The sequence below is a fragment of the Gossypium hirsutum genome, chromosome D04 (assembly GCF_007990345.1).
Source record: "Gossypium hirsutum isolate 1008001.06 chromosome D04, Gossypium_hirsutum_v2.1, whole genome shotgun sequence".
Classification (NCBI taxonomy): domain Eukaryota; kingdom Viridiplantae; phylum Streptophyta; class Magnoliopsida; order Malvales; family Malvaceae; genus Gossypium; species Gossypium hirsutum.
Window position 1 is genome coordinate 1,959,426 of NC_053440.1, and position 13,204 is coordinate 1,972,629.

A 13,204-nucleotide genomic window follows, 5' to 3' on the forward strand; every position below is an offset into this window, starting at 1 on the left:
TTCAATTTAACATTTAAACATACAATTTAATTATACGAACTTACCTCGACAAGTATTCGTTTTTGCAAAATCTACTAATCTGACACTTTTTCTTTTCCTCGATCTAATTCCGTATTTGGTCTATCTGAATCTATATGGATGAATTTAACATCAATTTAATACAATTCATACTCAATTCAATCCAATACACATCTTTGGAAAATTTACCATTTTGCCCATATACTTTTAATTAATTACAATTTTGTCCCTAGGCTCGAAAAATGAAATTCATGAAATTTAATCCTTATCTCAAGCCTAGAAAATTTATATATATCAATATCAGCTCATGAATTCCATAAAATTTATAATTTTCTATGAATTCAACATCTTTTCAATTTAATCCCTAAGTCATGATTTCACCAAAATTCTTTAACAAAATACTTTTAAATACCCAAAAACATCTCAAATTCATCATCTAATAACTAAAATCATATAAACTCATCAATGGTAACGTCCAAAACTTTCAATAAAATCAAAAACTAAGGTAAAGGTTACTTGGACCTAATTGTAACAATCTCAAAAACATAAAAATTTCAAGAAACGGGTAAGATTTGACTCACATGAAGCAAAAATTGAAGAACCTGCTTAAACCCTCTCTCCCATGGGTTTTCTTGGCCGAATTTGTTGGTGAAAATGTCTAGAAACCTTTAATTTCCAATTTGTTTCATTTTAATTTGGCAAAATTTACAATTTTGCCATTAATTGGTTTTTATTTTATTAATTTCTCATGTTTTGCCGCCTCATCCACTTACTTTAGGCATATTTATGCCTTAAGTCCTCCCCTATTTATTAGTTAAGTTATTTAATCACTTAATTATCATAATTAGCAAGTTTTGCACCTTTTTCAAGTTAGTCCTTTTTAACAAATTAGAGATGTAATAAATAAAATTTCTTAACAAGATTTTCATACGACATTCCTATCATACCATAGACCATAAAATAATGTTAAAATAAATTTTCTTCCGACCTCGGATTTGTGGTCCCGAAATCACTGTTCTAATTTCACTAAAAATAGGCTGTTACAAAATTATCAAGTTCTTCAAAGGAAATCAAGTTATCTTTCCTCTCCAGTAAATGAGTTGGAAAGTCTGTCTGACAACCTGATGACCATTCCATGCTTAGTTGATCCCAACAGGAAACGATCCTCTACAGCTTTAGTATGGTGAAAGGAATACCCTAAAAAAGAGAATTAATCATGCTCCAATCACAAGGTCATAGGACATCAACCAAACGTGAGATCCTATCTTTTTTACGCTAAAGGAAACAGAGGTACAAGCCTATAGAATAAATATGATTCAAGTAAGGTCATTTAAAAGAAAGGGGTGCAACATGAGGATTTCTAAAGAGGTCACCCATCTTAGTACTAACCTTGTCCAAGAACACTTAACTGCGTAGTTCTGATGGGATTTGATGCATTAGTATTGGTATGATTGCACCCAAAATTAACATGTCTAGGGACTGAACTCGTGTTTAATGGAGTTATAGGCAAATTCTTTACTGCCACACCCATAATAATTCTTTTCTTTTCTTATTTTGAAGTTGAGTGGTTTTTATTTTCAACTTTAGTATTTTTCTTTGAACCCATAAATAAGTTTTAGAATACCCAGATATCAAACCCAAATATCATATTTGAATACTTTGTATTTTGGTGTAATTTTAGATTTGGAGTTAAAGATTATTAAGACCGAAGGGAAAACATGAAAAAGATCAAAATGGGATTATGTTGGATGATGAGGAAGAAGAAAAAAAAATACAAAAATGAAACATTGCCCAAGAAAAAAAATTCTAATAAATTTCTTTTATTTTTAATTCATTGTTGACATTAAAAAATAAAAAGGGAAATTTGTAAAGAAGTCCCTATGTTTTCCCGTTGGAAAATATGGGTGTGGCCCATTCTACCACATATCAGCTTATTAGAGGTCGACGTGTCAAAATGAGTAAGAATTTAATGCCATTTGGAAAGTGTACCAAAGTGGTGAATGGAAAAAAGGACAGGTACTAAATTAGAAAAATTGAAAGCACGTGTACCACATTGATAAATTTTGTAAAGTATAGGGGTAATTTATGTCATTATCCTTATTTATTTTTATTTTTTTGTTGACGTGGTAGTGTAACCACTAGTGGATGGAAAAAAAAGTATAGCCACATTGACATTATCGTTAGTTTCTAACCGTCAACGTTTGTCAAAGAATCTCACTACTAAAAGCTACTTTATTGATTTTTTTTCCGAAATTCAAAGAGCTTTTATGCCGTCAATCCTTTTAAATCAAATAAATCGATGCCTACTACAAAATAAAAATAGTCATTTCTCTTCAAATTGACTATTTTTCATAGAGGTCGCCTAGGGACTCATTATGTATTTTTTTTTTCATTTAATTTCCTTTAATTCACTAGCATATAAAATTAAAGAAATTTATTTGATACACTTTTATTTAAAAATTTTATTTATTTTTGGTGAATTACAATAACAAAATAAAATTCGAACAACAAATACAATTAACACACTTAAACTCAAGCCACATCTGAATCGATAAACACGAGAACACGAAATTCAAATTTTAATTTTTTTTATACAAAGAATAAAAGCATACAACAAGCTGTCTAACTGTCTTAAGCCAGCACCCAACTAAACATAGTTGCATATGACGCATCATATGAATTGTTTCTGAGAGCGGATTTCATGTTGTGTCCATCACTATGCCCAATTGCCTTTGTATTTGGGCATACTTACATTTTCAATCTATAAATAGACAATTTTAAATCTGATATTTTTATTTTTTATTGAAAAAAAAACGAATTTTAAAAGTCATTAAAGATGAAGTAAGCCGCCATGGTGTAAAAAAAAAAACCCATTTAAGTCTTTTAAATTTTAATAAAGAATTAACTAATAAATAAATTTTGTCACACCGATAATCTGGGTAAAAAAATTATATTAAAAATATTTTCTTTTAAAATTTATTCAATAATGAATACAAGTAGTGCGGTAACAAGCTTATATTTTAATATCATCGAACATGCGTTAGAATCTTTGATTTGTAATTTATAATTATTTTAATTAAAAAGGGTATAAAAGTATGAAAATATAAACGTGTCGTTATCATAATATTAATTATAACTTAAAAGAAGGGTTATTTTGTAATTTCATAACTAAATTAGTGATCTAGTTAAGACTGAAACCAACTCAATAAAGTGCTTAAATAATAGTACTAGAAATTCTATCAAATGCGTATACGTGTGAAAACTACGTGCTTAGAGCATGAAGGTGTGTTTAAAAATAATATGAAAATAATAATGAAACATATAATTTGAAACTAAATAATAAAAGCATATGAAATATGTATGATATTAAAATGAAAAAAAATAGATTGAATTGTGAGTAAAAAGATTTTAAACACGTAAATACGACAGGTTAAGAATACTAAATGCACTACAATTGTTTATCATGATATTGTCACTAATAATTGGTGTTGAGTTAACTTGCGACACCGAGTCAACCAACTTTTATCAATGTATATAATTAATGGAGCTAATAAAATATGCATAATAAAAATAAAATGCATAGAATAATTTAAAATAAAACTTTGGTTTAGTGGTAAAACTAAAGCAATGCAAATAGTATGAGTTTAAATCCCACCACGTGCAAAAAAATTTATTGGCCCTTTTTTAAAAAATAAAATTTTAAAGTACCCTCAAATAATGCAACTTATTTAATTATGGAACGTCATTTTTGTAATTTTTCTAATTGGGTTGGAGCCTGATTGACTCGTGATACCAACTCAGTCAGGGGTTTAAATAAAAAGATAAATCTCAAAATTACACATGAACTTTGGTTCAATGTGCAAAGTTATACATTAAATTTGATTTTGTGCAATTTTATTAATGACATCTTGGTTTGTTTCAATTTTCATAATTAACTAACATTGCTATTAATATAAGATCATTTTACGTTTACATATTACATATATAAATAATTATATTTATCCAATATAAAAATAAATTGATGTATTCATTATTTAAATGTGTAAATTGAATTAAAATAAAAGTTTAGTGTATACATTTGAATCACAATCAAAGTTTAACGTATATAATTGCACAAATTAAAATTCATATATAAATTTAATATTTATCTAAATATGATTTAAACTCTCTTGCAAAATTGTTGTCATTAATTGTAATTTAACCTAAATTAGGTGACAGGTAACATCTAAGGTGGGATATTATTATAATGGGGATCCTTTTTAAATCAACTATTGTGGTTAAAAGACAGAAGTGAGAAAATTGTACTGATTTGATCAATCTACGTTAGAAATAAAAAAATTGTGTTGTGACCTGAAACCTGTTAAACCAATTACTTATAAATTACTTTTGTTTTTTTTCTAGAAATCAGTTTCTCTATTTTTTTTTAGGGTTGAAAACCAATTGAATTTATTAAAATTAAACTTACATTTCTAAATATTTTTTCATTCCTTCTTATTTTAACTGTAAATTTAAAAATAATTCCATGAAATTCGGATTTTTAAGACCTGTTCATGGTTGGGCTACCTGCCCAGGCATGAAGGTCCGACCGAAATTTGGGAGAGTTTGGACAAAAATATTAGGCTTGAAAAATAGGCTTAGGTAAAAAAATTAAACCTGTTTAAAATATGGGTTGGACTCGAATTTGAACCTGTAAGGCCCGAGCCCGACCCATTTTTAAGTTTATAATATTTTATATTATGTTATTTTTATATATTATGTAACTTAGAACACATCAAAAAAACAAACTTATACTAAATATATAATATTATTTTAATGTAAACATTAAAATAATGTTAAGATGACAATATAAAAAATTTCAATAAATAAAAAATATATAAAATTATTAAATATTAAAATAAAATAAATATTTAAAAAATTTAAAAAAACAATATGTGTAATACCCCCTACCCGTATTCGTCACCGAAATGGGGTATGAGGCATTACCAGATTTTACCGAATAAATTTTTCACAAAATCCCAAAGTTTTTTTTTATATGAACTCAATATAACCCTTTTATAAATATATTATCTTCCTTGTAATTTTAAACCGAGACCAATCCAACACAACCAATCCATTTCAACATATTTTCAAAATAGATTTAACATGTTCATAAGATAATCTCATCACATACCAAAACCAAAATTTGTTAGCCATACCAATGGCTAACCATACATTCATTTCATATTAACATTTACTTTACTAGATTGTACATGCCATTAATTTCCAAAATAAAGTTTCTTTATATACCGAGATCTTGAGGTTGATAGTGTGATACGTCTCTGACCGAATCCGACCTCCGAGCCCTTAACACTACAAAACAGGAGAAAAAGAAACAGGGTAAGCACTTTGTGCTTAGTAAGTTCATGTAACAAGAATTATACTTACCTAATATTTTCAATACCATGCAATAAACATTCATACATCCATTCAATACATTATTCCCCTAATATGCACAAACTCAACATTTAAGTTAGTTTAATAATTTCCATGTATCAATAATATATATGCCATGATTGATGAGCTCATCAATTCCATGCTTTTCCATTCCCTTGTTATTTTTCCATATTTACCCCGTTGAATTTCTCGGAATTTCGATGGATTTTCAGGGGTACACTTTAGTGTACAAATCCGGGTCCGTCAATTCATATTCATGTGTGCACATTTCCATTTCAGAGAGCACACTCCCGCGAACCTTATCCTTATAGCAGGATTACCAGTCCAGGCTAAATCCTCTGTAATATAAACTCATAGAGTATTGTCGGGATTACGAGTCCAGGCTAAATCCCCTGCAATGACAATTACTCTAATGAGCTTGAATCTGAATTACCAGTCCAGGCTAAATTCAAACCCTAATTCAGATTACCCGTCTGGGCTAAATCCATTTTCCACATATTCTTCGGGAGGGATATATCAGGATAGGATCACCCGTCCGGGCTAGATCCTTTTTACCGTCAATTCCTTTTCAAAGATCCATCGAATTTTCTTCCATTCAACCGGGATTTCTTCCCCTTTTTATCAAATATATCAATGTTTCATCAATTTTCATACAATGAACATTCACATCATATTCACATCAATAACAAACATTTCAAGCATTTAAAAATATAATTCAAGTTACACGAACTTACCTCGATACTTGTTCGTAAACAAAAATCTACTAATCCCGAACTTTTTCTTTTCCTCGATCTAGCTTCGTTTTTGAATTTTCTGGATCTAAATAAATAAATTTAATCATTAATTTAATACCTTTCATGTTCATATGTAACATTCTCTATAATTCCATTATTATTTATAGTGCACTCAAAGTTGTCTCATTGATTCATAGTCACTAAATTATTTATATCTTGAGCTACGGAACTCCAAATTAAGATCCGCTAATTTTTCCCGAAACTAGACTTATATATATTCTTACCATAAACTTTTAGAATTTTTGGTTTATTCAATAAGTACAGTTTATTCTTTAAAGTTTCCCCTGTTTCACTGTTCGACAGTTCCGACCCTTCTTTACTAAAAATTAATTATCTCATTATACAGAATTCGGATGATGTTATCATTTGTTTCTTTTGAAAATAGGTTCATTAGGGATTCTAAGAATATAAATTATAACTCATAATAATTTTTGTACAATTTTTAATGATTTTCCAAAGTCAGAATAGGGGAACCTGAATTCATTCTGACCTTGTCTCACAAAATTTATTATATCTCATAATTTACAATTCCATTGATTACAGCTTTTCTCCTATGAGAAACTAGACTCGATAAGCTTTAATTCTATATTTTTTTCATCCTCTGATTCAATTTCCAAAATTTATGGTGATTTTTCAAATTTAACAGACTGCTACTGTCCCAACTGTTTTATTGCATGATGTTAATTACCATTTTTCCCTAAGCTTTCAATAAATGATAATTTCATCCCTGCTCAATTAACCTCTCAATTGAGCTGATTTTTCTCAATTAACACTTTATTCCATCACTTTAAACTACTTTATAACATTTTCAAATCAGAATTTTAGCACTAGACTTTAATTCCAAACCTTTTCACAATTAGATCCTACAAATCAATATCTATTAAAATTACCTAATAAAACCATCTCATAAACAAATTAAAGCTTCAATTTCATGTTATTTCATTATAAACTTCCAGCACATATTCATAGCAACTTTCAATTTCATTCATAAAATCAAAAACTAATGAATTTAGTAATAGGACCTAGTTGTAAAAGTCTTAGAAACATAAAAATTACAAGAAAAAGGTAAGGATTAACTCACTTGGTGCAAAAATTATGAAAAATCAGCTTGAATAAACCCTTAGGACATTTTTGGCTGATGAGAATGCAGAAAAATAAAGAGAATTCTAGATATTCCAATTTGGTCCCATTTTTATGTTAGTAAAAATTGTTATTTTCCCATTTTACCCTTATTTCACCAATTCTCCTGATTTTTCTCAGCTTATGCCGCCCAAAATATCTCCTTTTGGGCTTATTTACAATTTATGTCCCTCCTCATTTAACAATTGAGCTATTTAATCATTCTAGTAACTTTTACACCTTTTTCAATTTAGTCATTTTCACTTAATTGACTACCCAAATATTAAAATTTTCTAACGAAATTTTAATACCATATTACTAACACTTCATAAATATTTATAAAAATATTTTTGATCGGTTTTACGAGATCGAGGTCTCAATACCTTGTTTTTTTACCCAATTTCTTCAATAATTTCTTTTTCTAACTAACCACTAAATCGGTAAAATTTTTTCTATCGATATTTTCATACGATTTTCCTATCATATCAATATTCATGCAAAAATATTAAAATAAATTTCTCTTTAAATCAGATTTGTGGTTACGAAACCACTATTCTGATAACCTTGAATTTGTGCCATTACAACATGGACAGGTCTAAAATAGACTTGGGTTAGTCTTTTATAAATATGAGAAGTTTAGACAAAATTTTAGGTCCATATTTCAAATCAGACCAGAGTTGAATAAATATAAAATATATTAATATCATGTTTAAGCCTGACTCGATCCATGAACACCTCTAATAAATCCGATAAAAACCTTTCAAATATTTTCTTACAAATTAATCGGATAAAATTCAAAACACATTATTTTATTTAGGTTAAACTACAAAAATAGTCACTTTTGTTTGCCTTAGGTTACATTTTAGTCACTTATGTTATTATTTTGTTACGAAGTGATCACTCTTCTGTTAAGTTTCGTTATCTCCCTAACGGTAATCCTACGTGGCAGTCCAACTAGATTTTAAGTGTCAACTTGAATTTCCTAATGGGATGAGAATAGATTTTTAATTAAATAAATTTAATTAATTAAAAATTTTAAACCCTAAATCTTAGTTAAAAAACCGTTCAACTTTCCCCTTTTTTTTAGTTTTCTTTTTCAGGTGACTAAGAGAGCTATTATCATCAAAATTTTTTATTCACCTACAAAAACAAAAGAGGATTCAATGGAGGGTCCATGTATGTCTTCTTCACCGACAAATTTATGTTCTAAGACATAAAATCAAGTGGTTGTCGACAAATTTATGTAATAAGATGAACTGCAATTACTGCAGCATGTGAAAAAATGATGTTCCAGTTAACATCCTAGAATGAAAAGTCAAAACAGTTTGTTTCAATGGCTGAACCAGCTTTTGTTCAACTTGGGGCTTTTTCCATTTTTATTTGACATGGGATTGTTTATTCAGAGAAACCTAGAATTCCTATGTTTTGTTAATTTCCTACTTGATTTGGTTTCAAGTAAAAAAAGACAGAAATCGCAAACCAGCTTTGAGTTCTTAATGCGTTGCATGCAACAAAGACACAATGGTACTATTTCACTTCAATTGTGATTGCTGGAATGGGTTTCTTCACTGATGCTTATGACCTTTTTAGCATATCTCTTATCCCAAAATTGCTCAGTCGTATTTACTACTTCGATGCACTTTCTGAAAAGCCTGGAACTTTGCCTCCTCGTATTGCAGTTGTTGTTAATGGTGTGGCCTTTTGCGAAACTTTAGCTGGACAGGTTTTCTTTGGTTGGCTCGGTGATAAATTAGGCCGAAAACGAGTTTATAGACTCACCTTGATGCTCATGGTGATCTGTTCCATTGCCTCTGGACTTTCTTTCTGAAAGTCTCTAGATGGTGTAATGGCAACCCTTTGCTTCTTCAGGTTTTGGCTTGATTTTCATATGCTGCAATCATTGCAGTTTATCTTATTACATAAATTTGTCGACAACCACTTGATTTTAACTCTTAAAGCATAAAATTTTCGGTGAAGAAGACATACCTGGACCCTCCATTGAATCCTCTTTTGTTTTCGTAGGTGAATAAAAAATTCTGATGATGATAGCTTTCTTAGTCACCTGAAAAAGAAAACTAAAAAAAGAGGGGAGATGAAGGTTTTTTTAACTAAGATTTAGAGTTAAAAATTTTAATTAATTAAATTTATTTAATTAAAAATCTATTCTCATCCTATTAGGAAATCCAAGTTGGCACTTAAAATCTAGTTGGACTGCCACGTAGGATTACCGTTAGGGAGATAACAGAACTTAATGGAAGAGTACTGATCACTTTGTAACAAAATAAAAACATAAGTGACTAAAACATAAGATTTCAAACATAAATGACTACAATGTAACTTGAGGCAAGCAAAAGTGACTATTTTTGTAGTTTTCCCTTTTATTTACTTCACAATTACTGCACATGTTAAATATTTTGGGTGTTGCTAGGGATATTTGCTGACATGGAAATCATGTGGCAAACGTTCAAGAAAACGGTTGGTAAGAGGGCGGTGCGTGTGCCTGCCTATACTCTGCATGCATTGTAAGCGTGTAACCACGTGCCATCACCAACTGTCACTTCTCCACTTTTCCACCGTCCGATCACACTTCAGCGGTCTTGATTCTCCCACTGTCAAATGTGACCAGTCCTCGTGGAGAACGCCTTCATCACACAACAGGACCCGCTTCTCTTGTCCCACCTCCTATGCCCCCTGCCACTTGGATATTTTTCCTCTACTTTTCGCCTATATTCTACTCTCTTGCTATCAACCAATAGAAAAATAACATTCCATTTAGATTGGGTGTTTTTTTTTAATCTTATCCCAAATCAATAGGTTGCACGGACTGCCCGTAAGGATTGGGAGTAGAGAATCAAAGGTTGAGTCGGAATTTCGTGGAAGCCAAACAGCCTTGAAGTGAAGTGGAAGCCAAACATCTTTAACCCATCACGCCTTTTCTGATTCTCCACATAATAACTCTACTCTCTTTATATATATATATAATCATACCCCATTCCTCCAATCTAAAATCCCAGGTTTTTTTTAATAATTGTTTCCTTGGTCGAACTTGAATCTATTTCACAGGGGAACAAGAGGATCAACAATGGCGGTGTTGGGCGGTCTTGGTTGTGGTGGAAACGTTTGTCTTCGACGCCAACAATCGTCCGGTCTTTTCAAATTCCATAACCCAAATGGACGCCCATGTTCTTTCATGGCTTCAAATCCACAATCGTCGGAACCAAGAACGTCGACCAAGAAGATCTCGATGTCTAAGGTAAGCCTTCAACCATTGCCGAAACAACAAGAGAAAAAACGGAACGAGTTGGTGTACGAGAAAATAGACGAATGGATGAGAGATTCGGTGGCTGAGATCGTCAAGAAGCTGCCGGAATCGCCGCTTTTGGTCCACGTCTACTCGGACGACAACACGACGAGAACCCGGACGGAAAAAGCCGATGAAAACAACTGGGTCTCGGTGAAGCAAAAATGGGAGAAAGCTGAGACTCCAATGCCTGATGGGGTGATATTTGTTGAACAAATAGAAGGAGATGATGAAGAGAGCGATGGAAAGGAAGAGGTATCGAGGGCCTGGGGGATTGTGGTGCAGGGCCAAGGGTGTGGGCTGGCACCAGCTTGTTATTTGTTGAAGACTTCTAAAGTGAGTTCAGGGATAGGGTTAAAGTGCACCCATTTTTGTTTAGTGAAGGTTCAGAGTTTCAGGGAAACTGCTTTTTCGCAGCTCAAGAATTGTTGGCTGTTGCAGGGGAATTGAACAACAGGGATGATTTGATATTTTTTATAATTTTATTTTGTTGATAATGTATTGTTAGCAATTTGTAAATTGGGTCTCTTGATTAAGATCAGATTCTTATAGAAATGGTGGTATTCAACCATTACTGTGAAGCATTTAGAATACAAGTATGTTTGGATCAAGAGAAAGCTGTAACTGATGATTTCATTTTCAATTCCTATAATTTGCAAGCACTTTTCACATGGATATCAGCTAGCATTTCATTAGAACCAATTTCCAGGCAAACTAAAAAATTCAGATACAGGATGACACCAGTGTGCCTTCCAATGCGGACTTCAACGGAAGAAGAGGTTGTTGTGGTCAATCAGGCATGGCAGTCAGTCTTACTGACTTATTCTATTCACTGAAGCTAGAAGCTCTATCCCTGCTAATGTTGACCAGGCACTTCACAAGCGAAGCGACGGCGTCGGCGCCTCACTTGGCTATTGAAAATGATTATGGGTGGAGGGTAACAAATTTCATGTTTTAACAAAAATATTTTTATAATAATATTAATGTTGAGTTGACTTGTGATATTTGACTTAGTCAATTATTTTTTATATAGTATAAATACAAGTGAGTTTTAATAAAATTAAAAAGTATAAATATTAAAATAATGTTTTACTAATACAACAATTGGTTCGGGTTCATATCCTACCTAAACCTGCTTATGGGTGGAGTCACTCATCCAGACCTAAAGATCTGTTTAAAAAATGAAAAGATTTAAACAAAAGATGAGGCTCGAAAAATGGGTTTCTGTAAAATTTAAGGCTCGTTTTCTATATAAGTCGGGCTTTGGGCACAAATTTTTTTGCCCGAGCCTGGTCCAAATATATCATATTATAAAAATATTATGTTAATTATATATGTTAAGTTATAATAATTATATGTATTTATATTTATATTAAATCACTAATTCAATAATAAATTAACTCATTACTCAAAATTTAAAATAAAAATTATCCAATTAAATAATCCAATTCAAAATATAAAATTTTGAAAATTATATTTAATACAATAAAATATTTAATATATTTATTTATGTTTTTTAATATAATAAAAAAATTATTATATTTATGTACTATTTTTAATATAAATACTTTGTAATGGATTTTTAATGTACTAGAAAACTTTTATTTTAACATTTTTTAGTGCATTTAAAAATTAATATAAAAAAATCAAATATAGGCAAGTTGGGTCGAATTTGACTTTACTTTTCTTAAATTGGGTCAAGCATGAGCAAAATAGTAAGCTCATTTTTTGGTTGGATCGGACTTAAAAAGTTAGTCTAGATATCTTGCATGGGCTTTACATGAACCTAGCTCAGTCTAACCTATGAGCACCTCTAATCTTAATATATTCATATTTTTATTTTTTTTAATTAAAAATATTAAAATACCTTGAATAATATAATTTATTTTAATTACAAAAAAGCATGTCCATAATTTCTCCAACCGAGTTGATACTCAATTAAGAACTTAAATAACAATATAGATAAAGAAAAAATAAATAAAAACCGAAAATAAATTACTGATAAAAGGAAGAAAGAAAGGAATATAATTTGTTTATTTTAATTTTAGCCTTAAAAGAAAAAAATATATAATAAAAATAAAATAATATTATAAATTATAAGAAAACATCAATATTCTCAGTAAAATCGTAATTAAATACTAAATATTAAAAAAATCAATATTCTTGGTAAAAGTATAATTAACATTATGTTTGGCTGGATTGTTATTTGATATACATTAATATAAATGTGGTACATGTGTGGAGCTAGTATTTATTTTAAAACATGTTTAGGGTTTTATTCTATTTTTTCAACGAAAAATTTCAACGAAAAAGTGTAGAAAATGATAAATAGATGAGAAGTTATTTATCTCTCTTTCTTTTTTTTCACACGTGATACTTCAACTATTTATTTTTTAAGTTAGTATATCTGGTAATCAAACTGTTAAATTTATTTAAAAAAATATTTAACCCATAACTTCGTACATAAATTATGCATTTTTTTATTATTATTTTGATACTTATATAGTTTTTGGTCACAAGTGGTACCCAAGTTATTCTT

The 13,204-nt window shown here is 30.1% G+C and overlaps 1 protein-coding gene, 1 non-coding gene and 1 pseudogene across 2 annotated transcripts; 1 reads left to right on the plus strand and 2 right to left on the minus strand.

Annotated features, from left to right (window-relative positions):
• Nucleotides 1-1,124: 1,124 nt before the first annotated feature.
• Nucleotides 1,125-1,348, minus strand: LOC121216674 (small nucleolar RNA U3). The gene has a single exon (XR_005912853.1). It is a non-coding gene; the product is annotated as a small nucleolar RNA U3 (small nucleolar RNA).
• A 10-nt stretch (nucleotides 1,349-1,358) lies between these two features.
• Nucleotides 1,359-1,477, minus strand: LOC121216436 (uncharacterized; annotated as a pseudogene).
• Nucleotides 1,478-10,124: 8,647 nt separating this feature from the next.
• On the plus strand, nucleotides 10,125-11,340 carry LOC107931620 (uncharacterized). The gene has a single exon (XM_016863558.2). The coding sequence runs from the start codon at nucleotides 10,447-10,449 to the stop codon at nucleotides 11,113-11,115; it is 669 nt and encodes a 222-aa protein (XP_016719047.2). The 5' UTR covers nucleotides 10,125-10,446; the 3' UTR covers nucleotides 11,116-11,340.
• Nucleotides 11,341-13,204: the final 1,864 nt, after the last annotated feature.

Excerpts from the sequence above, each read along its gene's own strand:
- LOC107931620 (XM_016863558.2), top strand. The coding sequence starts at position 10,447 with ATGGCGGTGTTGGGCGGTCTTGGTTGTGGTGGAAACGTTTGTCTTCGA.